The sequence below is a fragment of the Eurosta solidaginis genome, chromosome 5, assembly GCF_040869045.1.
Source record: "Eurosta solidaginis isolate ZX-2024a chromosome 5, ASM4086904v1, whole genome shotgun sequence".
Taxonomy (NCBI): Eukaryota; Metazoa; Arthropoda; class Insecta; order Diptera; family Tephritidae; genus Eurosta; species Eurosta solidaginis.
Window position 1 is genome coordinate 199,737,549 of NC_090323.1, and position 27,606 is coordinate 199,765,154.

A 27,606-nucleotide genomic window follows, 5' to 3' on the forward strand; every position below is an offset into this window, starting at 1 on the left:
GGAAAATATTCATAAAATGATGACACTCTTTTAGTCTTCTTGGTATTTTTAGTCATTCCATTAAGATCGATGTTAAATCGCTGTCCTAGTGGAAATTCCGTAGATGGATAACGAACAAGATAAAAGCACTGACTTGTGCGTATATCATTGTAATTATTTATTTTAAAATAACGACAATTTTAATTCAATTAAAATTCATTTAAGGACAGTTAGCAAATAAAGCACTTTAATACATAATAAATAATATATAATTTTTATTGTTATTGTATGTGTATGTTTTACTATTTAATCATTGTTTAAAATTTGTTTGTGTATTAAGTTCATCTCTTCATTTCATATTCTCATAATTTTTAATTAACTGTTAAGATGTAATTGAATTTAGTTTGTTTTTGTTTTGAAATTCATTTACTTTACACTAAAATTAAAATAATTAAATTTGCGTGAAAATCCCATTTAACACAAGAAGCAGCGCTTTAAAATTATTATGTAACCATTTTATTGTTATTTTTTTAAACAAACTTAATGGTAATGGGAATTATACGTGTATTAAGGTGGGTCGATTTATTAATCGATATCGCGATATCGTTTTTTCGATAGGATTTGGCTCAGGAAAAAAAGTTCCACTACGCATACCCAAAAAAATTATTTTCGAGCCTGTGAAATTTCATTTTTTTTACTTTTTTTCGACTTTGATTTTTACAGCTTTTTTCATAACCTACTAAAAAAATTGTCGTTTGATTGTAAAATTGATTTGTAATTGTTTGATTGTGTTTGTTTGATTGTAAATTTTGTATACCCTGTCATATGAATATTTTTTTAGTAGGTCATGAAAAAAACCATAAAAATCAAAGTCGGAAAAAAGTAAAAAAAATGAAATTTCGTAAGCTCGAAAATTATTATTTTTTGGGTATGCGTGGTGGAACTTTTTTCCTGAGCCAAATCCTATCGAAAAAACGATATCGCGATATCGATTAACTTTCGTCCATACAAATCGACCCACTCTAACGTGTATGCTTATATATACAGGGTGCGTAAAGTATTTTTGTTTTAATTGGCTCCTAACAATGACAATGAATTGAAAGAAAAATTTCAAAATTCCAAAGCAATGAAATGCAACTTACTCAAACTCTCCAATGCCTCCTAACCATGAAAACTTTATTTATAGCACAATTTTCATATGGAATTGCGGGGATGGTATGATTTACTACACAGTAGAAAGTGGAATCTTACTTTTAATATCAGTTAATACCAGTTGCTATTGAACTTAAAAACTTTTGGTATTAAATTTGAGTTTTAATTCTAAAAAGTTTTATTTTAAGGCCAAGAAATATAAATTTTGATCCAAAATGGTTTTGGAACAAAACTTTTATCAATGTTGATTGTCGCGTTTTAATATTTTTTGGTTTTAATATTACACTTCCTGGCATTGTTATATATAAATGCCAAATTGGTATTAAAAGTAAACTAAAATTTTTACTGTGTAGCTTTGCAGGGCCGACGTGGCTTGTCATCGTATCGAGTTCATATCTCTATATATAAATGTGACAGTCTGCATAGGGTCGGAGCATAACGCCTAAACCACACCACTGAATAACGCTCAGAATGGTAAAAGGTGTGTTTTTTTCACAAGAAAAGTCGGAAGTGGACCAGGTGCGAGCTATTCTAAATTAAATAGTGATATATAGATACGGCGGCCACCGTTGTGTGATGGTAGCGTGCTCCGCCTACCACACCGTATGCCCTGGGTTCGCACCCTGGGCAAAGCAACATCAAAATTTTAGAAATAAGGTTTTTCAATTAGAAAAAAAATTTTCTAAGGGGGTCGCCCTTCGGCAGTGTTTGGCAAGCGCCCCGGGTGTATTTCTGCCATGAAAAGCTCTCAGTGAAAACTCATCTGCCTTGCAGATGCCGTTCGGAGTCGGCATAAAACATGTAGGTCCCGTACGGCCAATTTGTAGGGAAAATCAAGAGAAGCACGATGCAAATTGGAAGAGAAGCTCGGCCTTAGATCTCTTCAGAGGTTATCGCGCCTTACATTTATTTTTTTATTTTTATATAGAAATTTAAAAAAAGTTCAATGCGAAGGGGATATCGATCGATATAATTCTCCTTCTTTGACATCCGTTTCCGCTTAAAGTTGCTGGTATAAGATGAGCAGAATCTTTAAAAAGGGTTGGTTGTCAGTGGAATGCTTAGCCTGCTCCGTAAATTTCGTCAGGCCTAGTTAGTTAGCTTTTCTTAAGCTGAAAAACTGTCGGTGCTCTTACGTAAAGACGCTGTCAGAACAATTATTAGAAAGGAGAACAGGGCAGATTCCTGCAGGAATAATAATAGCAACCTGGCTATCAACGCACATAGTGTGCTTAAGTTGTGTAGGGAGCACTCATGCTCATTGCTAGACAGGCAGGAATAAGACGAACCTGATACCCAAATCACGGACAACGGAATATATGTTCCGCCAACCGAATGTGACCAAGTGGGAAGAGCAATATTTAGGATAAAGGCAAATAATGCGCCGAGTAACGATGGACCACCCGCCGAGCTGTTGAGACATGGAGGTGAAGAGCCGGTATAAAGCACGCTTCCGGATTGGAATTAAGTGTACACTGCCCAAGTCACAAGCAAGCCTATCTCACAAACCGCGGAGACTATAGAGTCAGCCTACATAATAGCGCATATAAGGTTTTTATAAGGACTATGAAGGATTTCTTCGCGTCATTCGAAACCAAAGTAGGCTTCAGCATCATTAGTGGTTTCACGTAGGAAACATCAAAGAAGCCAAGTGGATTCACATATACTCTAGCGTGAATGCCTCAAAGACATAACTGGAAATGCCATGACGGAACCAACTAGAGCCTGCCCTAACAGTGCTCGGAGCGTGATATACAACAGACTGGGTCGACAAAAAAAATTGCTAATGTCCGCCCCTAAATTTAAAGATTATGTTGAGAGGGTTTCGGAAAATTTTTTTTAATTTTTTGATCCATCGAAATACAGCCGAAAAGGTTTTTTCGTTGTAACTTGGTTATTTGATGTCCGATTTTTATACTCAGTTGAGCAGAGCTCATAGAGTATACTAACTTTGATTGGATAACGGTTGGTTGTACAGGTATATAGGAATCGAGATAGATATAGACTTCCATATATCAAAATCATCAGGATCGAAAAAAAAAATTGATTGAGCTATGTCCGTCCGTCCGTCCTTCCGTCTGTCCGTTAACACGATAACTTGAGTAAATTTTGAGGTATCTTGATGAAATTTGGTATGTAGGTTCCTGGGCACTCATCTCAGATCGCTATTTAAAATAAACGATATCGGACTATAACCACGCCCACTTTTTCGATATCGAAATTTCGAAAAACTGAAAAAGTGCGATAATTCATTACCAAAGGCGGATAAAGCGATGAAATTCTGTAGATGAGTTGAACTTATGACGCAAAATAGAAAATTAGTAAAATTTTGGACAATGGGCGTGGCACCGCCCACTTTTAAAAGAAGGTAATTTAAAATTTCTGCAAGCTGTAATTTGGCAGTCGTTGAAGATATCATGATGAAATTTGGTAGGAACGTTACTCCTATTACTATATGTATCTTAATAAAAATTAGCAAAATCGGAGAACGACCACGCCCACTTTAAAAACAAATTTTTTTTAAAGTCAAATTTTAACAAAAAATTTAATATCTTTACAGTATATAAGTAAATTATATCAACATTCAACTCCAGTAATGATACGGTGCAACTAAATACAAAAATAAAAGAAATTTTCAAAACGGGCGTGGCTCCGCCATTTTTTAATTTAATTTTTCTAGGATACTTTTAATGCCATAAGTCGAACAAAAATTTACCAATCATTGTGAAATTTGGTAGGGGCTTAGATTCTAGGACGGTAACTTATTTCTGTGAAAAAGGGCGAAATCGGTTGAAGCCACGCCCTGATTTAATACACAGTCGACCGCCTGTCCTTCCGCTCGGCCGTTAACACGATAACTTGAGCAAAAATCGATATATCTTTACTAAACTCAGTTCACGTACTTATCTTAACCCACTTTGTATTGGTGTAAAAAATGGCCGAAATCCGACTATGACCATGCCCACTTCTTCGATATCGAAAATTACGAAAAATGATAAAATGCCATAATTATATACCAAATACGAAAAAAGGGATGAAACATGGTAATTGGTATTGGTCTATTGACGCAAAATATAACTTTAGAAAAAAACTTTGTAAAATGGGTGTGACACCTGCCATATTAAATAGAAGAAAATGAAAAAGTTCTGCAGGGCGAAATAAAAAACCCTTGAAATCTTGGCAGGAATACTGTTCCAACAGGTGATGTTCTGGGTCAACCTGCTCCAGATTTTGGTCGATATCTGGAAAACGCCTTCACATATACAACTACCAATACTCCCTTTTAAAACCCGCATTAATACCTTTAATTTAATACCCATATTGTACAAACACATTCTAGAGTCACCCCTGGTCCACCTTTATGGCGATATCTCGATAAGGCGTCCACCTATAGAATTAAGCCCCACGCCCTTTTAAAATACTCATTAACACCTTTAATTTGATACCCATATTGTACAAACGCATTCTAGAGTCACCCCTGGTCCACCTTTATGGCGATATCTCGATAAAGCGTCCACCTATACAACTAAGCCCACTCCTATTAAAATTCTCATTAACATCTTCCATTTGATACCCATATCGTACACACAAATTCTAGAGTCAGCCCTGATCCACCTATATGGCTATATCCCTAAATGGCGTCCACCTTTAGAACTATGACCCACTCCCTCATAAAATACTCTTTAATACCTTCCATTTGATACCCGTGTCATACAAACACATTCCAGGGATTCCCTCGGTTCATTTTCCTACATGGTTATTTTCCCTTATGTTATCACCATAGCTCTCAACTGAGTATGTTATGTTCGGTTACACCCGAACTTAACCTTCCTTACTTGTTATAATTGATAAGCCATTATTTTGGCCTTGAGAAGCTTCATTGCATTGAAAAGTTAATAAAGATATGCCAAAGATTATGAATAGGGGAAGTCAAAGTAAATAAGTGTGTCAAACCTGTTGTTTCGTATTTATAATAACAACACTATGCGACAAAATCATGTTTTTTCTGGGTATTGGACAAAACCCACTTTTTCGTAGAGATTGAGGCTTAAGTAAACAAAGTACTATCTCCGTTTTTCGCACTTAACCTTCAAAAATTAGATATCGGCTTTTAAAGTTCGAAATTCCACATTTCGAAATTTTATTTTTTTGCTAACGCGTTCAGCAAATTGAAAAAGCAAAAATGTGAGCGTGGTCCCCTCTTTTCCCTTATTTGAAGGGTTGAATTCTTTGTTGGAGAATTTTAATATAACATCTGTTGTACGAGGTGAAAAGTCAGACACTGACTTCTGACTTTTCACCTCGTATAACAGCTGTTATACTAAATTTTATCAAAAAAAAAAAAAAAAGGAAATCAGCCCTTCAAACAAGGGAAAACAGCGGACCACGCCCACATATTTACTTTTTCAATTTACTGAACGCGTTAGCAAAAAATAAATAAAATTTCGAAATGTAGAATTTCGAACTTCGTAAGCCAATATCTATTTTCTGGAGGCTAATTTCGAAAAAACGGAGATAGTGCTTTGTTTACTTAAGCCTCAATCTATACAAAAAAGTAGATTTTGTCCAATACCCAGAAAAAAAGTTGATTTTGTCGCATAGTGTTGTTATTATAAATACGAAACAACAGGTTTGACACACTTATTTACTTTGACTTCCCCTATTCATGATCTTTGGCATATCTTTATTAACTTTTCAATGCAAACCCTGCAATTTTTCCTGCAAAAATATTATGAGTTTCAGGTCTAAGTATAATAAAATCAGGTAAAATAACAGTTGCAATAAATATTGAAAGTGCTATAACTTCTTTGTTTATTATTTTAGTAATATGGTTTCAAAGCAACATTTTCTTGAATTTTTAAGTAATTTCGTTTTGTAAGGAAAAAACATACATTAAGGGGGGGGGGGGGGGGGGGTAACATTTTGTTAGCTGACCTAATCATGTGAAAACGACTTCATAGCTTAAAAGGACATTAAACGGATATGTGAAGCTTCTCAAGGCCAAAATAATGGCATATCAAATATAAAAGTCGGACATCAAATAACCAAGTTACAACAAAAAAACCTTTTCGGCTGTATTTCGAAGGATCAAGAAAAATTTTAAAAAATTTTTCCGAAACCCTCTCAACATAATCTTTACGGTGGACATTAGCAACTTTTTTTTTTGTATGGGGAACACCCCAGTCTAATATACAACATGCGACCGATCTGCGCGAAGGCAAAACGGTCTGCATTTGTCCTATATAAGCTTATACAAACTATTGGATTCTCTTTTCTACCGAAAATGATTGCTAGGGTAACCATTTGCTCAGGGCGTAGGACTTTATATGTCTTAGGAGTGTCGGAAAAGACAGAAGAGTAGAATTAGAAACCACTTCAATATCTACGTTGTTCCCGAATTCAGGTTTAAGTTGACGTATACAAAGAGGTCAAGAATTCAGGTACTGCTATATAGCAGACATCTTTTTGGATGGCAAGGCGAAACTCTCAACTGTCGGGCGAGAAAAAATAACATCAGATTTATTTAGTCATTGCAGAGGGTAGGCAATAAAACTGGCGAGTGAACATAATCTTTTTAAATACTTATATCAAGAATCGTAACACGTGCAATCCATGAGCTAGATTTCTGTAGGTTCTTCTGCCCTTAATATGGGCTCCCGACTTATGGTGTCTTTCTGTAAAGAGTCACGTCCGTTTACGAACCGCTTGCGCTTCACCCTGCCTGAACTTCTATCTGGAAATTTAAACTTACTATTCCAGAGTCAGTCTCTGTATATATGATGTATGGGGATCTTTTTACTCAATGTGGTAGATGGTGGTAGGGGACTCAGACCATTTGAAGGGGGAGAGAGAACACACGCTACACCAACTAATTGCTTGAAACTTTTGGCCATATCAGTTAGGAAGTAAAAATAAAAAAAGCTAATTTTTGTTTCGAATTTTTCGAAAGAATATGGACAATCTTAGCGAATATTCGAACATATTTGGAAAATATTTCATAAGCATTCTTTTAGGGTCTTCAATCAAGGAAACAGAGCATCGGGTTGTTATCTCTCTTTAACTTAAAGTTAATTTTTCATGAAGGGTTAAACGTATACAATTTTTACTAATTTTTACTAATTAATTTTGTTCTATTCTAAAAAGCAGGTAACGCCTTTACGGGGTATTTCGTTCTTTTGTGAAAATTGTTGCCTGCTCGCAACGCAAAAGCGTTACACTTTTACCCTGCATAAATTGGCACTATAAATGTTGAAAATTTTCTGGGGTAGGAGTAACTCTATTAAGGCTTTACCATTTACTTAGGCAACAATTTATTTCAGAAATTAAAACGCTATAAGTCTTAGATTCCTGCATCTAAAAAATTTCTTTATTTAAAAAATACCTGACGCACCCTGCATTATATAAGTAAAATTTAAATTCACATAAAAACAAACGCAAATAAATAAAATTTTTCCTCCATTCACCTCCAACTCCATTAAGATGGCAAACTTACATCAACCGACTCCAATATGAATCTCAGCAATAATAGTAACAACAATAACAATGGCAATAACGACAACAGTGATATTAAAGAACCACTACTCAATAATGGCATAATAATAAACAACAACAATAGTAATAACACCAGTAGCAACAAAAACAACAACAGCGAAACAAGCACTGCACTAAATACAGAACTCATAACAAACAACAACATTAATAATAGCAACAATGCCATAACATCAAATTTAACATCGTTCAATGGTAATGATACAACAACAACAACAAATGATCCTAATATGATATCACCCATTATTATGGCCAAGTTCCTGGAAGGCGAGCTAAAAGCGAGTGAAGTTAAACATTGCAATACTTGTCAATGTTCCAAACAGGATCTGACGGTACTTGCCGATGTAGCACGATCCTATACAGTTTCCACACAAACTCCATATCAGCTCAGCAGCATTGGTGGAAATTTAAATGAGCCATTAACCCAATTGTGCCTACGTTGTCATAGTAATTTAAATTCACCATCACGCACCAATAGTCCATATCTCATGAAATTGGTAAAATCAAGTGATTCTGTGATTTCAGAAACAAAAAGTTCCGTATCGGATCTCAATGATATGGATAAATTGTTTACACCAGCCAAAAAGGATGATTTAATGGTTAATCCCATATTGGGACATCATCGTTTGTGTGAGCGTACCGCTGGCAGTAATGCTATACAACATCAAAACGGTGGTATTAACGGTGCTGGAAAAGTTGGGAACACTACTTTACTATATCCCGCTACACATTTGAGTTCGTATGGCATGGAAAAGTATATGACGAATTCTAGTACGCTTGTGGCACAAGCAAAAGCTGGTTTTCAAAGACGTTTTATGGATGGTGGCGGTACAGCATTAGAATTATTGAATGCAACCACAACAAGTGGATTTGGTGGTATAACGAAGAAGCCCGTGGATGATGTTACACAGCAATCGTTGGTTAACGATGAGTTAGACGATGAAGCAAAGCCATTATTAAGTGGTGTTTCACACTCGAGTTTGTTGGATTATGATAGACTGAAAGTTAGTGCTGGTTTGGAATTGACAGAGTCGGCTTTGGAGCAACAAACTAAGTCACCAGCGAGTGTTTGTAGTGTCACAGATGAAAAGCAGAATTTGCTGAAGTCGACTATTACTGGCAGCGTGAACAGTCTGTGGAGTAGGACGAGCAGTTGTGAAGGTGCTAAAATGTTCGAAACATTTAATAGGAATTTGATTAAAACCATAAAGGTAAGATAATATATTTATTTTCAATGTGAAGTTGTGATTTGAGGGGTTTACAGTGCTACAAAATAGTTTGCGTTGAGGGAGCGAGGGAGTAATGAAAAAATTGTATGTGAGCGAATACTTGGTTTACTTTCCCAAAGGCGTACCGGCATCCATTTGTTTCTTGTAGAAGGCAGTATTATTTACGGTTGATGGTGAAATCCCTGTTTAGTCCCATATACAACCTTCTATCGATTGCGAAAAATATTGTAACATACTTCCCGAGAACTTGTATTGCATTCTTCGCAGGCAGGAGCAATCGGCCAACAAAACGACAGGCGCGTATTCAGAAAAAAGAGATCATCATCATCACAAATGTTGAGGTAGCCATCACAGTGAAGGCCAAAGCCTCCTAATTCAATAACATATTCAACAAATATGTGCCAACCTATATTCTTCCTAAAATAAGAAAACAGGCAAGAATAGATAAATGGTCCGTTCTATCTGAACTCATTCCAATTACACCGTAGATGTGTATACATATGTTGCGAGTGCTGTTTTGAGTTGTTTACATCCAGAAGGCAAGATGGAAGATCTTTCGCATGGTTCTGACAAAAACTGAAGAGCAAAGCATAAGCGGAGAACAGAAGGGGGGTGGGGCTTAGGGGTGGCAGGGACAAAGTAACTGAAGCTAGACTCGGCTCAATCACTCTTACCGACTTCATGAGACTGTTGTAGTGCCTTCTAATAGAATGGACATCCCATAAAGGGAGCAGCATGAATGCTTCACGACAGTACATCCTTGGAGGTTAATTTAGTAGTCTTGGTCGTCAAACGAATTCCATAGAGTCATATGATTCCAACTTGATAAGGCAGACAACCATTTCCAATACAAGGTTCCCAGGTGTAGCAGGGAGCGAATTTGTTGATTAAATTACCAAAAATATTGTTATCTCTTACTGTGTGTTTTTCGACAGTTTGGAGGTAAGAAAGGTGGCTCTTTCGCTCCTGCTTGAGTTCTGTACTGTTCCGAAGTAGCTTAAGAGGAACAAATTTACAACCTAGACTTATCTAAGTATGAAGTGGCTCAATTAATCCACGTTGTAAACCCCCGGGCAGTTGCAATACGGAGGGAATTATAAATGCATAACATGGACTCTAGTTGGGCAGTGCTCCGGCTTAATCCCAGGCAACATTTTTAAATAAGTTTTGTGAGTCTCATGAGCTCATTAGAGCGCCTGTGAGCCCCCAATGGCCAGAAGAATATCGTTATCCTGCAAGAGATTAAGTTTTCAGAGTTGGACTTTAGGCCCATCCGAAATCTAAACTCTCTGCAGGCCAACACGCCTATTTCACAAGTATCCAAGCTCAAGACATCAGCTTGAGATATGTCCAAAATATTGCGAAATTGTAATAGCATTATATGAGTCGACTTTTGTTTCGAAGGCACAACAGTGATCGAGCAGCTTTATCAATTGTATTACTTAGAGCTCCCGGCAGAAATATTAATTCTACCGTTAACATCTGACGTTCCAACTTCAAACCATCTGTAAACAAGTTTACTAGACCCGGCCTGCCTCCCAAATGAGCTTTTCCGTCTCGAGGTATTTTGGTTCTAGCGCAGGGTATTGGTTGATCTTTAATACAATTATGCACATCTGAAAACACTGTAAACCCTTGAGTGTACAAATAGGATTATCAAAAGCTTCTAACATCCTTCTTATCTATTACAGGCTGAAAACCCCAAACATCGCGGACCACGCCTTTGCGCAATGCGTATACAACAGAATGGACAAAGCAATATATTACTTGATAACATTGAATCCATGGAAGCGGTTACACCGATAATTTATAAACGACGTGAACGTCTGCTAGATGAAGAGCTGGATGATACTAAAGACATTATAACATCACCTGCCAGTAATTCCGGTAATGCAGCGCACATAGCCGCTGTAGGAATTGCAGAAAGAAGCCACTTAGGTGGGGAGGAAAAGTTAATAGACGGACTTATTAGCATACAAATGGACTCAGTGGAAAATAATGCAGGACTGGAAGAGGAGCGCATTGAAAATGAGCAGAATTATGAAAGGATGGACAATGTAGTGTTAAAAAATTGTGTTGACAACAACGGCACGCGGGAAGCGGATTCGCTGAACGGTTGTGTAGGCGGCGAAGTCAGTAAAGAGAATGAGAATAGCACTGTGAATCTAGTACCCACAGAGCAAGCAGCAGAGCTTATTGATCTCTTGGAAACCAACAACACAGCTGCAGAGAGCAGAAACGGAGATATGCATTTGGCGAGTGACAGCGCAACGATTGGTATGGAAAATAATTTCGACAGGCAGACTGTGAGCAATCAAAAAATGAGCGTGAAACAACAAACCAGCACGCCGGACCTTGCGCTCACACAAACTGGTACTACGACAGCAGTCGCAACTACAAATTCTACTACCAGTAATAAAATGCGTAGCGAGACGCGCGAGAATGTAGCGCCTTCAATGCAACACACGCAAAAGATGAAACTTGCGACTAGCAACCACAATCAATATGCGTTACAAATTGAGTCTGACTCAAAAACGTCACACAATTCCAAATCGTACACTAGCTCCATAAGTGATGCCATTGATTTTCAAGAGAGTATTATATTGCGCCGACAGCAACTGAATCGTGTAGCCGAATGGGTGCAAAATAATACGCAGCAGTTAGAACAACAACAAGCACAGCAAGCGCAGCGCGTACAACAGCAGCAACAACAAGAAGCGCACAACTCTTCCACAAACCAATGTGATTCAACGGGCGGCACAGATCAGCAATCGACCTTCTCGACGCTCGATCAACTGGACTCTGTCTCAATTGAGAAACTTTCTATGGATTCGGGTTATAAGACGACGCCACAACCGCATACGAATGGCTATCATCAGCCGACTTTGCATGATGCTAATAAATCAACAGAAGACTCACTCTCTCCAAAAACTGATACAAGTTCCAGTTTGAATAATAACACGAACGCTAACAACAACAACAGCAACAGCTACAAAAATAGCACAGCCTACGATCAGTATGAGCAGCAATGCATAACAAAAACAAATGTGATGCAAGTATGTCCTACGAATACGACTTACTTTCGGCGTACAACACGATCCGGACTGCCGGTTGCGTATACAACGCCCGATCCCAATAACACCAACACCTGCAACGCTGAGTTGTCGGCTTTAGCAAATAACTACAACAACAGTAATATTAATACGAGTACATGTAGTAGTACCACGCCCACTTTACCCGAACCACCCACTTGTGATATACTTAATTATAAATACTATCCCAGTGAAACGGATAAGACGCATGCCATTAGCGCTGAACTCCACACTACCACACAACATGTCGATATTGCGCAAATGGAATATAATGTCAAACAATTTCTACTAAAACAAAATGAATGGTCAATGCGCGCAAGCGCAGCATCATCTTGTCGTGGACGCAGTGGTTTTCGTGCGACGGCGTCATCGAATTTAAGTAGCGCGAATTCACAAATGACCGTCAGCAGTCAAAGAGCAAGGCTGGGTACAGCGAAAACATTGCGGCATTTGAAATTGTTCAGCGGTGTTGGTGTGGGACCGGGTTTGGGTGCGCGTGTGCAAACCTTGGGTGTAAAAAATGAAGGAATGCCGGCGGCGCGTACAGAACGTGAGGTGAAAATGAAAACGTCAATATCGCGCGGCGCTGATGGTGTACTAGCGGTAGCGGTGGGCGCAAATGCTATGCCTCAAAGGACTGAAACGAATTTATAAGAAAATTAATTTAGTAATTTAATTATATAATTTAATTTAATTTAGTGGCAGCTTAAGCTTAGTAATGCATTAATATAAAATATATATACGCAAAATATATTTATACATACACAAGGTTAGAAAGAACGAGGTTAGGAAGAATGTGGAAGGGTACAGAGGCATACGATAGCATTTTCATTGGGCAATTGGATTAAAAAGTATCTTAAGAAATATTTGACGATAAGAGTTAAATATTTTTCTTTTTCAAACGACGTTTTAATTAGCTGAACTTTTACCAAATAATTAAAAAAGAATGTTACGTAGACTCATTGGTACCAACATTTTCAGGTTATACGTGTTTGCGCGTAATTTTTTATTTTTAATAGAAAAAAGTCTTTATTCAAAATATATACTAGGGTGGTCCAAAACAAAAAACATTTCCGAGCTCTAAATTTCTCCTTCTTTTTCCTTAATCGCTTATGTCGAAATAATGGCTGCGAACCAGGTCTTCCAAGTACCTAATTAAGAGCCGTTTTGATGCCATAAAGTCATTTAGACCAACTGAGTGCAACATCAGATATTTACTACAAGCAGGACAAGTTGTTTATAAAATCAAGAATATTTGGAATCCCTATTTCTGATATTATAACAATTATTTTTCAAAAGCAGCTTCCGGAGGGTCGTAAGCGTGTTCTAGCTAGAACCGTGTATTTACACAGAACAATTTTCAACATTATCTTTTGCAGTTACGTCTTTGCAACTTCTGCAGTGGTTGTTATTGTTGTAGAGATAAGGGCACTCCCCAAAGGTCTTGGGGAGTGTTATCGATGTTGATGGCCCTTTGCCGGATGCAAATCCGGTACGTTCCGATAACAAGAACCATAAAGGTACTACCCCGACCATCTCGGGAACGAATTGGTATGACCACATGAAACCTTCTAAGTCATGCCGCCCTCCTTTGGCTGTTAGATTAAAAGGATTCGCCACTGGTAGGTGAGGTTGAAAATTGCGCTGGGGAAGCTATATATTGCGCTGGCAACCCCTTGAAAGGGTTGTGGTAGTTTAGTCGCCTCTTACGATAGGCATACATACCGCGAGTATATTCTAAGCTTCCTAACCCGTTGGGTAGTATTAAAATTTTTCGTATGCATGCCCTAGATCTACTCAGTAGAGTCTACTTGTCTTCCTTTCATTGTAGTCTGGCCATATAGCTTGTAAAATTGCACAGCCGGTGGTGGTCTTCCACTTTTGCTGAGCCTACTTGGAATAAATGTGTTAAAAGTCGATAACAAAATTCCAAGTCTTGTACACTTTTTCTAATTATTTGCACCTGTGCCCCATCTCGCGAAGAGATCTAAGGTCGAGCTGCTCTTTTTATTTTCTACGTGCTGCTTTTAAGTTTTTCCTATAAATTGGCTGGACGGGGAATATATGTTTGACTCCGACTGCGAACGTCATCTGCAAAGCAGATGAGCTTTCACTGAGAAGCTTTTCATGGCAGAAATATACTCGAAGTGCTTGCCAAATCACTGCTGAGGGGTGACCGCGCTTAGAAAAGTTTTTTCTGACGTAAGAAACGTGTTTGTAAATTGTTGATGTTGCTTTGACCGGGGAAATGACCCCAGGATCTTGGGTGTGGTAAGCAGAGCACACTACTACCACACAATGGCGACCGAACTAAAACACCATTAATTAAGTAGCCTGATCATTGCAGGAACGATTTTATATGACCACGTTAAACTTTCTAGGCAATACAACCCCCTGCTTCCGTGAGGAACTTGGGATTGACAGAGCCCTACCACGTTTCACCGCGGATAGATGGGGCTGAGCATCGAGTTAGGCCAGCCAAGTCGTGCTTAAACCCCAAGAATGGGTTATGCTCCACAATCGCTTGGAAACCTTTCTGGGCATTTTATGAGCAAATTCATGTTCTTCAATATTGCTGGATACAATAGATTTCAGGGAGGTTCGACACGTTAAGGTTAAGTAGTAGCTGTCCTGGTAGGGGAGGCTCCCATCTACAGCATGAAGGCCTGTTGTGATACCACATAAAATAACGGTGACGTTAGCTACAGCTACTTAGAGAGTCTATGCGTAACAACGATATAGTTTCGATTGAAACCGATCTCCACCTTGGACAAATCCCCCGGAAATCCAAGTGAGTCGAGACCGAAATATTTTCGCCTAGTTCTGGCAAAGACTGGACAGTAAAGCATAAAATGACTCAATGATTACACCTCATCATCCTACAAACAGCTACAGCTGCAGCAGTATGTGGTTTGCAGTATATTGAAACGTATCGCATGAACTCCCATTGAACAGTGTCCTGTCAAAACCCCAATGAAAATTGATAGACGAGCCTTTGTATGCCCAATCATTTTGGCAGACCTCCTACCATCAACTACTGGCCAGAAAAATCTACCCTGCAAGAGGTGGCGTTCACCCGACCTTTCGTATGCTGACTCGAGGCCCATTTATGCATGAGCAGACTACAGGTGTTCAGCGAAAGCCCTAGAGCCATCTGCTTCCGGTTCAGTTGTATCGATGCTGTGCTGTCTTGCAGCAGTCCTGCTGTCTCCTCTCTAGAGTATAGACGTCCGCCCGCAACATAATTCAATAGCCAGGAAGTCGACATGACTGATTGAATTGCAGATGCTTCGAACACAGCTTTGGGAATCAATTAAAATATGACTATTTTTGCACTCGATATTCACAGTATCTGCAGCTTCCTAACATTTAGTTGATTTCTCAATTTGTCTATGAATTCCCGGACGAATCGATATGTGAGTAAGCGACTAATTTTTTTTATCTCCCTAATATGTAAAAATTATTCAGCTAATCTTTGATAAGTCGACGGAAAATGGTAGTAATGTAGTCGGTACTGTGTATAGCTTCCGTTAATTATCGAATCCTGCCTCACATACCCTGCCCTTCCTTCAGCGTTAGCGAGCGCTGATATAAAAGAAAAAAAAATAAATAAATAAAAGAAAAATATTAAATGCCATTTACTGCGTACACTCATACATAAATACATAGCAAGTATAAATTTAATTTACTTATACATATTTTTATGATAATTAAATATAACTGTATACATTAAGCTTATATGTATATATGTATATGCAACGCTGGAGCTGCGCACTATGTGGTATGTATGTATGTTTGGGTGTTCCAGAATTGAGTTGAAATTTCGTATGCCAGAACACCCTTCCACTTGGTGTGCAGCCCTGTCATGAAACACTAGCATACATAGATACATAGGTAGTTACCGATTCAATAAAGTACAGCTAAATCGTCCAAAGAAAACAAATATTTCCTATACATAAAAAAAATAATTTGAATTTAAACACCTTTACAAACATAACTATGTATGTATGTATGTGTATATAAGTATTTATACAAACAGCTGCGAAAATAAAATTGGCAGCGGAAAGCTTTCTCAAATTTCATCAATTATATTCTTCCATTATTATCTTCGAGATTTTAAGAAAAAATAACTACGAATTACATATATAATTAAAAATTTTGCAAATAAATCTCAAGAACTTCTTGAAGAAGATGCGGATGCATCAAAACGCGTATGAGGAAGAAGCTTAATTTAAATTTGTCTTACAACTGCCGTAAAGCTCCAACTTTGCATATGGGGTATTCCATTCCATTTCGACCAATTTTGAACCCGACCCCTTTAGAATTGGCTGAAAGTTTTTCCTCTTTTTCTAGCTTACGAAAGACGTTTTTCAGATTTTTTTCATCCAACTCAAAAAAAGTTTTGAATTTAAAAAAAAAACACCGTTTTTGTTTTCAAAATGCTATAACTTTTTCAAAAATTGACCGTTTGGGATCTTTTTTTTTTAATTTGTTTTTAAATGTACTTTTCGGAAAAAATACAAAAAAAATTTTAAAGTTTTTTTTTTCAATTAAATAAAAAAAAAAAAAAAAATCGTCCCACTCCGGGATTAATGGGGATGATTGCAGAATTGATTGAAGTTTTTTATGAGAAAAAAAAAAAATGGCGAAATTCGAAAAATCTCGAAAAACTGAAAAATTACAAAAAAAAAAAAAAAAAAAACTAAAATTTTTGTTTGTATTTTTTCCGAAAAGTACATTTAAAAACAAATTTTAAAAAAAAAAGATCACAAACGGTCAATTTTTGAAAAATTTATAGCATTTTGAAAACAAAAACTGTGTTTTTTTAAAAATTCATAACTTTTTTTGAGTTGGATGAAAAAACTTGAAACAATTCTGAAAAACGTTTTTCGTAAGCTAGAAAAAGAAGAAAGCCAATTCTAAAGGGGTCGGGTTCAAAATTGGTCGAAATGTGATGGAATACCCCATATACAATCCCAAAAAAACTTTCCAAAAATTCGGCAAATATTACTTTTTATCAAGCGTTTTTTGAAGTTTTTCTCAGTATGCCAGTTTTGTATACGCAATTGGTTTTTAAAATTTTTATACCCTTCATGAAAATGAACGGTATATTAAGTTTGTCACGAATCTCAAAATTGCAATTATTTAAGAGAGAAGAGATAGACCCACCAATAAGTGTACCGAAATGATCAGGATGAAGAGCTGAGTTGATATAGACAGACGGACATGTCTGTTTGAATGCACTTGTCTCTCAATTTTTGAGATATCTTGATAAAATTTGGTGAGCGCGTATATTTAGGTGTCCGATTAGACATTTATCGGAACCGGCACCCACTTTCTCTGCTTCCATAGGCGGGTTCCGATAAAAAAATACTTTCTTTGGCGCAGCATCATCTTTGATTCGCATAACATGACCGAGCCGCTGCCAACGCGTACATGTCCGTAAACCTTTCGAAGAACTGGTCTCTCGAACACTTCCAGAGCCGCTTCAACTGATGTTGCATGGTCCATGCATCTGCACCATATAGCCGGACGGGTGTGATAAATGAGTTGTAGAGCACGATTTTCGTTTGTTGAGAGAGTTTTTTTCTTTTCAATTGCCAACCTAGTCCAAAGTACCATTTATTGGCAAGAGCGACTCTTCGCTGGATTTCCAAATAAACGAAGTATTTTACTATTTCGAAACTATGGCTGCCAACAGTGGCGTTGTTTTCCAAGGCGCAAATGAGCTGACGCTTTGCTTGATGACAGCGGATCCTTCATTTTGTACTCATTCATTATCAATCCCATCTAATCCGCTTCTTTTTTCAGTTTGGGGTAAGCGGAAGTTACGGCGCGACTGTTCAGGTCAATGGTCATCATATTCCACACCATTCACGAACTATATACTAAGACGAATACCTACAACGCGAAAATACACAGTAGTATGTTTGCGGCAGCCACGAAGGCAGCACAGATGATGTTTTATTCTACATCGTACTTATTATTTTTTTTTTTTTGTGGACTCGTTAGAGCTCTTGTAGTCGCGATAAATGTGCTTTCTCTGCTAGGTTATACCTTGAAGCCGATTACCGCTCACGGTGATAAGATGTGAGGGGCCAATGTCGAAACCATCGACTTTCTGGTTCATGAACAACTTGTCGATAGCGAACTTTTCTTGTGTCATTCAAAGGCGCGTACATAGCTGCAACATTGTAGAATGCAAACATCCTGGACATTGTATGGTCCTTGATCAGAAGAGAGCCAGATAACTTAGTGTATTTTTTTAAGTTAGAGCTTTGAGCTATCGATTGCCAAAAACGAAGTTGCCTACTGTTGGGCCAAAGACCTTTTCCTACGTCTTCTCTGTTTGATTTGAAAGTAGTCCTTATCCACCTGGGCCCTATCATTCTGGAGGTACCTAGCAATAAGTTGGTTATGGCGCTCATTTAATTTTCTTAAAAGCTTGATGTACACGTATACATACATACATACAAATGTTAGTAAGGTGCTAAAATTTAGAGGAAAAAACCAGATATATTTATATTTGTAATAATACCACATATATATGTATGTAATTCGATAAAGCTTTTTGGTATTAAAAGAATTTAAATTCAAATGTACAATATATGAAAACAACAAAAATAGTATGCTAAGTGCTTTAGTGTAAGACCGATATTACTATAATAACTAAATATTATCCATACACTTAATTTGCATATAATTGTATGTGTGTGCGTTAATAGTTCTAAAATACTTACAAACATATTGATGTAATGCTACAAGACTTCTATCAAAACTTGAAGACAAAACAGGTGAACATAAATGAAATGCTCAATTAATTATTATCTCTTCTTACGAAATTAGTTTATACCTAGATAAACTGTAATCACGCTTAATCTTGATAGATATATGTATATGTACGGAAGTGCGTGCATATCTAGGCTTAAGTACATATATCGATGGCTGAATGGAAGGCTTTGTCATCTTTTGGCTTTCGGTTTGAAAACACTGCAACTTATAAAATGTTAGAGGAACACCCTAGCCATACATGCCTATCTTGGAATTCAGTCCACCCAGTCAACCAAAATGCAATGCGTTTATTATTAAGGCAAAATTTTAACTTTTCTGTATTGAGTTTGTACTATACGGCCGATAAAATTGAAGTCAAATAAACATTTTTTTCTTTAATATTTTACGGGTTTTAAGTTGTCTGACGAAGTCAAATAAAATTTTTTTCTTTAATATTTTACGGGTTTTAAGTTGTCTGAGACTTCTTTAGTGAGTCTAGTTTTTTTTTTCCAGAAACCCATTTATAAGATTTTCAAGGCTAAGTGGTGATGAACAATTTAGTTTATTTTTGAAGTGTAAGCATTTTTGCTCACGATATGTGGAAGTCCAGAATATAACTTATGTAAGTGAGGGATAAATGCAGGAGTAATGTGTGGCGATGGTGTGCTGTATGGGTGAGTATTAGGGCGGTTTGATTTAAAAATCGCTCATTGCCCTGTGAAAATCGTATTCCAGGTATTAAAATAAGAAACTTTGCCGAAGGAACCATACCTATAAAACGAATTCTGATGTCCCCCCCTTTGGGTCGAACTTTTGGGTAGGAGCAATTTCAATTCTACCTGCTGTGTCTTGTGGTGGCTTAAAAAAAACAACACAAGCAATTTTACGATCTGCAATTGTGTCACAGTGATACCTTCATTTTTTAAAACGGTTGAATAAAAAACCCACACAACTATGTTTACGGCATGCAAATGCATCACAGTGATGCCATGTTTTTAAAAGGGGGTTGTAAAAACGCTAATTTCTAATAATTTTTTTTAATTTCTTTTCTATTACTAAGTTAAATTCATTTTTTCATTTACATATGTTCTGACTAAATAAATTTCTAAAGAGAAAAATAAACTCCAAAAAGAAAAAACATAGGCATTTCAAAGTGGGATTTTGGAAAATTTGCCCCTACGACCCAAAGGGGGGACATCAGAATTCATTTTAGAGGTATGGTTCCTTCGGCAAAGTTTCTTATTTTGATCCCTAGAATATGATTTTCACAGAGCAATGGGCGATTTTTTTGCCTCCCCAAAAATCGACCCGGCCTAGTGAGTATAGAAGGGTTTATTCTCTAATTCTCGAGTTTGTTCGAAACGAAAAATGTTTCGCGTGTATCGGAACACATGTGAGAATTTTGAGAAAAAATCGCAAGCTTTACATATATACTGCCTCGTGCCTCGAAATTCTTGTTTGCTTTCGAAAAGAAATTATAAGCTTTAGTCTAGAAGGACAGTGTTAGGTAATGTGTGAAAAATAGAGGGAGCAAAGGAAAGATGAGAAACCAAAACCGAAACCGTGTTCCACGTGATAACGAAAATTCAAGGGGCACAATTCACAGCTTCTGCAACTCAATATATAGCCTCAACTTTGCCAGGCGATTTCTGTTACAAATATGAACACATCAACGGCGACCTCGAGATCCTCATATAAGTGATGGGGGCAGTATGGGTTAGAAGGCTCAATGTTGTCTTATAAAATATTTCTCGAGATGTTCGAGCTTGTATCTTAATGGTACTTGATACCGGAACATACCAGATCTATGTATATCTGGCAAAGAATCGTCAACATCGATACCATTCCCAAAACCGTCGGGGAGTGCCTTTAGAGCTCAAAAACAACAACAACGAGATATCGGATTCGCATCGACGAATAACAGAAGTTACACATTAGCTGTCGGTTTTTATAAAACATTATCGAATAGTTTCCGAAAATATATTGATTTGTTATAGAAAAAATTCGATTTCCCACGAAAAATTATCGATTTGGTATCGAAATGCTACCACTTCGTTATCGAAAAATTATCTACGTATTATCGGCCTTAGTGTTGTGAACCTGCTATCAATTACAAACGTTAATTTTATCGAAAGCTTATCGGGTTTTTATTGATGTGTTATCGGTTATTTATGGAATATTTATCGATTTGTATCCAAAATATATCGATAAAATTTCAATTTGCTCTCGATAAGTGCTACAAATTCGTTATCGACGCGTTATCGAGTTGCTATCGACGTGTTATCAGTTTAATATCGGTGTGTTATCGACAATTTATGGAGTTATTTTCAAAAATGATCGATAAAATATTAACTTATTATCGATAAGCTATTAATTTGTTATCGGAGTGTTACAGACTCATTATCAATGAGTTATCGTCGTGTTATCGATTTTCCATTGATTTTTCGAAGTACTACCGGTGTGTCATCGAGAACTCATTGGTTTGTTATCAAGCAGACACCGATAACACTTCAAAAAATATAACTAAACAACCCTTCAAAAATCTAAACAACATTGTGAAATGATCATATACGAAGCCCGGACATCTATAAAAAACGCTGAAAACCTGTACTATACTGTTAGGTTAGGTAAGACAGCCCGGTTCATGAGAGCTTCACATAGACTTAATGAGTTCATAGTTTCACCAGAAGTGAACAATTCGCAACCTGAGAATCCATTTTAATTACACCGGAAACAAAGATGGGAATATCTTCCACTCAGCTAGCTTTCTTTGTACGTTAAATAGTATAATTCTTTTCTGATGTACCTATAAAATAAGCTGCAATTAGTTTATAATAAAATTAAAGAAATATATCCAAGCCAACTGCACAAGGTGAGCGAAAGTTATATGTAAAACAAAGAAAGAACTAAAATTATCTACAAGCTGCTTGCTTTAGCTGAAACTCATGTGCGTATTGAATCCTTCCTATTGTATACCTTGACTTGATAGATGGATATATATTTAACCTCTTTCATATACATATACAGACATACATACATATATAGTATACCCACATAACCAAATACATATACCAAAGCATACCACATACAAACATATACATTTATGCATACCTTTATATAATAGCTGAGAAAAAGTCATATAAACATATATTGTCTTTATATATGTATGTATAACATAAATATATATGTACTTAAATATGCCTCCCAAACGCTGATTATAATGAATACCTACTATAAAATGTATGCCGTTATCTTGAGTAACTTGAGCTTTCAAAGTTGAAGTCCAATTTAATTTGAAAACTATTTTCGACATTCGGCAAATATATATGTACATCCATATACGAGCATTTATGAAAGGAAGATATATCTAATTTATAAATATAACTGTTCATATTCATATATGTATATAACATACCATCTATATACATTCTATACAACAGTAACGTAAACAAATCATAAAACGGCTTCACTACTCAAAGTACATAACAAAATACCTACCCATATAAACCTACCTTCATACAAGCATACATAAACATAATCAGCTTACGTATTAAAGCTTATTTATAACCGTTAAGTTTCAATTGAAAATATCCATGCAGTTACTCAATTAACATAATCATCATTCATAGGCGCTTAACCGCCTCAACGATGCCTGTTTCGCGATAAATGATGCCATTTGGGAGCACCAAGGGACGTCAAGTTCCTCTCCCCCTGCCTTTCAAATTCAGTGCAGGTCTTCTCCTTCATCTGTTTTTAAACTGCGTTGTCTACTGAATTACTTTCTTGGTCAGAGCGTCTTCATCCATTCGCATAACATGACCTGGCCAGCGAAGCCTATGAGTTTTTATGCGCTCCACTATCGCCATATCTGATTAGGGTTCGTTGAGCTCATCATTATACAGCCTTTGATATTCGCCTTCGGCATCACGGAGGGGGCCATAAATTTTCCGGAGAAATTGTCTTGCGAACACTCCGCCATCTCGTCTTCTCTCGACACTGTCCATGATTCCGAGCCATACATCAGGACAGGTATAATGAGCGACTTGTAGAGCGTGATTTTTTGTTCGTCGAGACAGAACTTTACATCTCAATTGTCTACTCAGTTTAAAGTATAACTTTTTGGCAGGAGTTTACTCCGTTTGATTTATAAGCTGGCATTGTCTTTGCTGTTAATGCTGGTTCCCATAAAGACTCATATCCGTCAACAGTGACATGGCTGCCAAGGCGCCGATTCTTTCTCGGTTGACAGCAAGTGATTCATCTTGGCCTCATTTGCTGCAAGACCCATGTTTTTTTTTTTTTTGCTTTTTTAACCAATCCAAAGAAGGCAGAACTCACAGCGTGTTTGTTCAGGCCAGTCAGGGTTTGTATAGTATTCCTATAAAACAGTGCATACAGACAGTTTGAAAGTTGGCATAATCCGGGAAAGTGGAAAAATGTATTAATTGGGAAATTTTCGTAGTTGTGTTAGTTTTTCTAGTTAATATATATATCGTTTGAAAGGTGTAAATCTTTTCTCGTGTTATTTGACTCAAAACCAAACAAACAAACATAAGTTTTTCTGAAATCAAATATTCAGAATATGAACAAAGAAATAAACACAATCGATGAGTCTGACTGGCGCCCGAGCAGCGATGCCTGTAATGTCTACTCACTTAATATTTGGCATTATATGTAGGAATTGACGTATTTTGGCCGGCTTCGCCAGGTTATCATCTGCGCCATATAGCACTTGCTCTAGTATGTTCAATATTCTCGAGAAAAATATGTATAAGCAGGAATCGCGGATGTTGAACCACTTCATAGAAACGATTATCTCCGCCACTTCTATGATGTAAGGCTAGCCCTCGGGCTGAGAGCCCTAAAATTGCTTACTCATACGCAACAATTTAGATGGCGTTGCATTTAAATGATAGCACTTGATCGGGAAAAAGATTCAAGCATTCTCAGTACGTAGACCTGGCGGTAGTAGGAAGCGCTCCATTTTTCTTCCTATGAATTAGAATCCGCTTTTTATGACTGGTTATAATATTGAACATACCGCTTGTTTATGTACAGTAAAATTTATTTACCGGATTGTTTGTAAATCACTGAAGCCTGGCAGCCCGAGGTAGAAAATGTTGCGAGGTGACATAATGTCAACGTGCACAAGGTCAGTTGCGTTAGGACCATAACAGCTGGATATAAGGTCAATATAAGTAGCGTTCTAGGCGCCATTTTGATGCACGTCCCTCTCGAACCACTTAATTGTCATGTTTATTAACCTGATGTACAATGAGCTTGTTTTTAGCTAGAACCATTTTGTTCGTTCGATAAACCTTTTGATGTCATTTATGGAGCATTTTATCTTCTCCTAGATCGGACAGCACGAACCCGCCCAAAGTTCCTTACCTAATATTTGCCAGAGCTGGACATTCTAAGAGGAAATGGGTGATCGTTTACTTCCACCTTTCTTGGTTGCACCTCCTGCAAATGTCGTTGAAGTGGTTTCCCATTATTTCTGCGTGTGGGCCTAATGGCCAGTATCATCCAAACAATTTATTTCTTAACCATTTTGGTCAAGTCTCTGTTTTTTGTCTTTGTTTCTAGTCCGACCGAATTCTTTTGGTGATCCCATATGAGTCTGTAGAGTAACAATTGTGAGTCAGAGTTTTCTTGAAATAGGTACGATTATCACTTTTCATTGATGTGAGCGTTCCATGCACGGTGACTGCATCAGTGCTGTCTAACGATGCACAAGACTTTGCCAGATCACCCGCTTTTAAATGGCCTTAATATAAGAATACACATACCTTTCCACTGTTTACAGAGTTCTTCAACGAGTAGCAACATGCCTTCCCTATTGCTATTCCTTCGAAGATACTACGGATACTACTAATACGGATTGAGAGTGCTTTTTCTTGCTGTTAGGAGAAGACCCCTGCACCAACACTGCAGTGCATTTTGCACCCGTCCCCGAAAATGACCCCCGCATCTACACCTCATACACCGTGTCGGCTGACTAATCCGTTCTCGAGAGTATTCTCACAGTGCTTTTTAAAGTTTAATGTAGGCAATGAAAGACAATCTGTTGTCGAATCTACTTCGGGTAACCTTTTTTTTCATTCCGCTGCGGTCATACTGCTTCTCGCTTCAGCATCTAGACTCACTGAGTCTGACAGCAGAGGTAGTATCTGTAATGAGTATATGGAATTTCGGTGGCAGCTGGTGAAAGTTCACATTTAAAGTGCTCCTTTTAACCCTGCACAGTCTAACCGTTTTACTGTGTTTAGTTTTTTTAATGTTGTACTGGTTGTTCAGTGAAGCCACACTGCATTTTTTGGTCTTAGGTCACAGTCTCTGCTAACCATTCTCATATACCATTCTTCTTTCAATATTAAATTTCCAGCTTGGCTTGTTGTCGTTTTTCGATTCCAAGATACTTAACCCTAGTTGCGAGCGAGAGGCATTTTGATTCTATTGCTGAAAATTATCAGTTTTGTCTTGCTAGGGTTGACATTAAGGCCGCACGATGCCGCCCTGGTATGTAGCCTGTTAAGTGCACCCTAGATTGAGGTTTATTTTTCACAAATCGTATAAACTTGTGAGCATATGTACGGCATATTAATTCATTTAATTATGTGCGTCACGATCACACATTACATTACACATAAACATGCGTAAATCGTTGTCATAATCATTTATACGCCCAGTATACAGTGCATACGATAACTGTACCACAAAAAAAAAAAAAAAAAAAAATAATTAGCAATGTAAAAAATATATGTAGTGAAATATTCCAAAGATATAATAATTTTGCATTTTATATATGTAATTTTTTTACCGTTAAGCTATATATATAGTTTAGAATAAAATTTTTTTGTTTGTATGTTTCTATTGCAAATCTGAACTCTACCTGCTCTAAATCACCTTAACTAATAAGTGATCGGACTAAATATGATATGAAATTAATTATAGCTAAACATTTAATAAAAATAATATAAAATAAAAATATGAAGATAAAAGTATTTCATCTCTCACTTTTTGAGTTAATTTACAATTTTGAGATTATCAGGGTTGTTTTCAGTTCTGCGCTTGTGCTAAGAATTGATAGCCTACATACTAGAGATATAGGCCGCCGATAAACGCCGCCGCCGCCGCCGATTTTATTCGTTTTTTGCACGCCGCCGCCGAATGGCTAAAATATCGGCGCGGCGGCGTCCGGCGTCCGGCGCGGTACTACATTTTCTACTCATCTAAGACTGTTTAGGCCATTTGTTGTTCATGTCGAAAATTGGTCGGATATAGTCGAAAGTGGTATCAACGGATGCGCATCACTGCCAGTTATAAGAAACTAACTGCGAAATTTAACTCTTTCTAAATGTTCATAAGTTATTAAAAAAAACACAGGCGCTTTCGCTGTCAGCTTAACACGGACTTTGCATCACCCAATTCACCAAGTTATTAAAACGGTAATTCTTTACGACAGCATGACACTGCTAATACGCGTCAAAAAATATCGAGAGAGCTGTCAAAAGACGCGTATTAATCTCGAGAACAATAATCCGAAGGCGGAAAAGAAAAACTTTATTTTTGTTCGGAGATATTTGCAGTCGAAATTGACGATTTTCATATGGTTGTTGTACCCACAAAAAAAAAAATTGTGAACATAAGTGTTTTGTGCGGATATAGTTTTGGTCTCCAAACCGGTGTTGAACCCACCCATGGTAATTTTTTATAAGCGCGTCCGAAGGCCGCCAATGCAGAAAGGTGTTCTGCGGAAAAATACTATGGATACCACCACCGGTTTCGGAGGTACCCGCGGATATTTTTTCAGTTTTTCGTTAATATATTTTGAACGAGTTAAAATCTCTCGATATTTTTGGACGCGTATTAGCAGTGTCATGCTGTCGTAAAGAATTACCATTAAAACAAAACACTAAAAGAAAAGTTTTATAATAAATAAATTTATATGCTCACTTTGCTTTTTTTTTTTTTTTGTTGTCAAAAAATTGATAACGAACAATGAATTCAAATAAAATGACCCAAGGCGAACATGTTTTCAAATTGTCCTCAAGTTGTTAAAAAAAAGCAAATTATCCAAAAAGGTGCCGATTTTTTAAAAAAATTTACATTGCGATTGGCTGAAGGAATAAGCGAAATCAGTGATGCAAAATCCTTTAGTAGGTTCTAGGAGCATAAACACTCCTTTGAAATGATTCTTACCTCATACTTAAGTTGAGGGTATATGTGCGTATGAGAAGGGTTTGAAAAATCACTTGGGCTTACATTCAAACATCTGATGTTTATTTGCGAAACTATACAATAACGTCTGAAATCTTAATTTTAATTTTAACACTTCATCCTTCAACACCCAAGTCTCCCGGTTTGACATTTCCTAAAGTTGGCGGCCCTCATGCAAAACTAGTCCCTTGGAGTGAATCACATTGTTTATAGGCTACCAAATAAGTTTAAATATAACCTACGCGTTACGGCTCCTTTTACAAATGTGAATACGTAGGCACATATATTTACCAGGTGAGGATTTGTCCTTCGCAAGAACACTCAAAGTGGTGAAGCAAAAGCTTTCCCAAGACAGTCGAACTAATGACCGTGTGTGCTACTACCCTAACGTAGTGGACAGTGGAACTAGTCTGAAAACTGAAGCAACGCGGTCATCCATCCTAAAATATCGTTTTGATTTAATGAAGACTATTGAAATCAATTTTGTGAACACAAACGTCTGCAAACTTTGGTCTACATTTTAAAATTTGTATCCAGGGTCCTTTTAAAATTTTAATTATGTAGATGCGCCGAGGATTTTACGATTTTCTCCCATGAGTAACGCAATGATA

The 27,606-nt window shown here is 37.1% G+C and overlaps 1 protein-coding gene across 1 annotated transcript in view; it reads left to right on the plus strand.

The window, feature by feature from the left end:
* The window catches only part of LOC137252140 (serine-rich adhesin for platelets), a 353,270-nt gene extending 327,520 nt beyond the window's left edge, over positions 1–25,750 (plus strand). The window contains exons 5-6 of the mRNA XM_067787438.1: positions 7,612–8,891; positions 10,601–25,750. Coding sequence (XP_067643539.1) covers positions 7,612–8,891; positions 10,601–12,655 — 3,335 coding nt within the window. The 3' untranslated portion in view covers positions 12,656–25,750. The remainder of the gene's footprint in view (positions 1–7,611; positions 8,892–10,600) is intronic.
* The last annotated feature ends 1,856 nt before the right edge of the window (positions 25,751–27,606 follow it).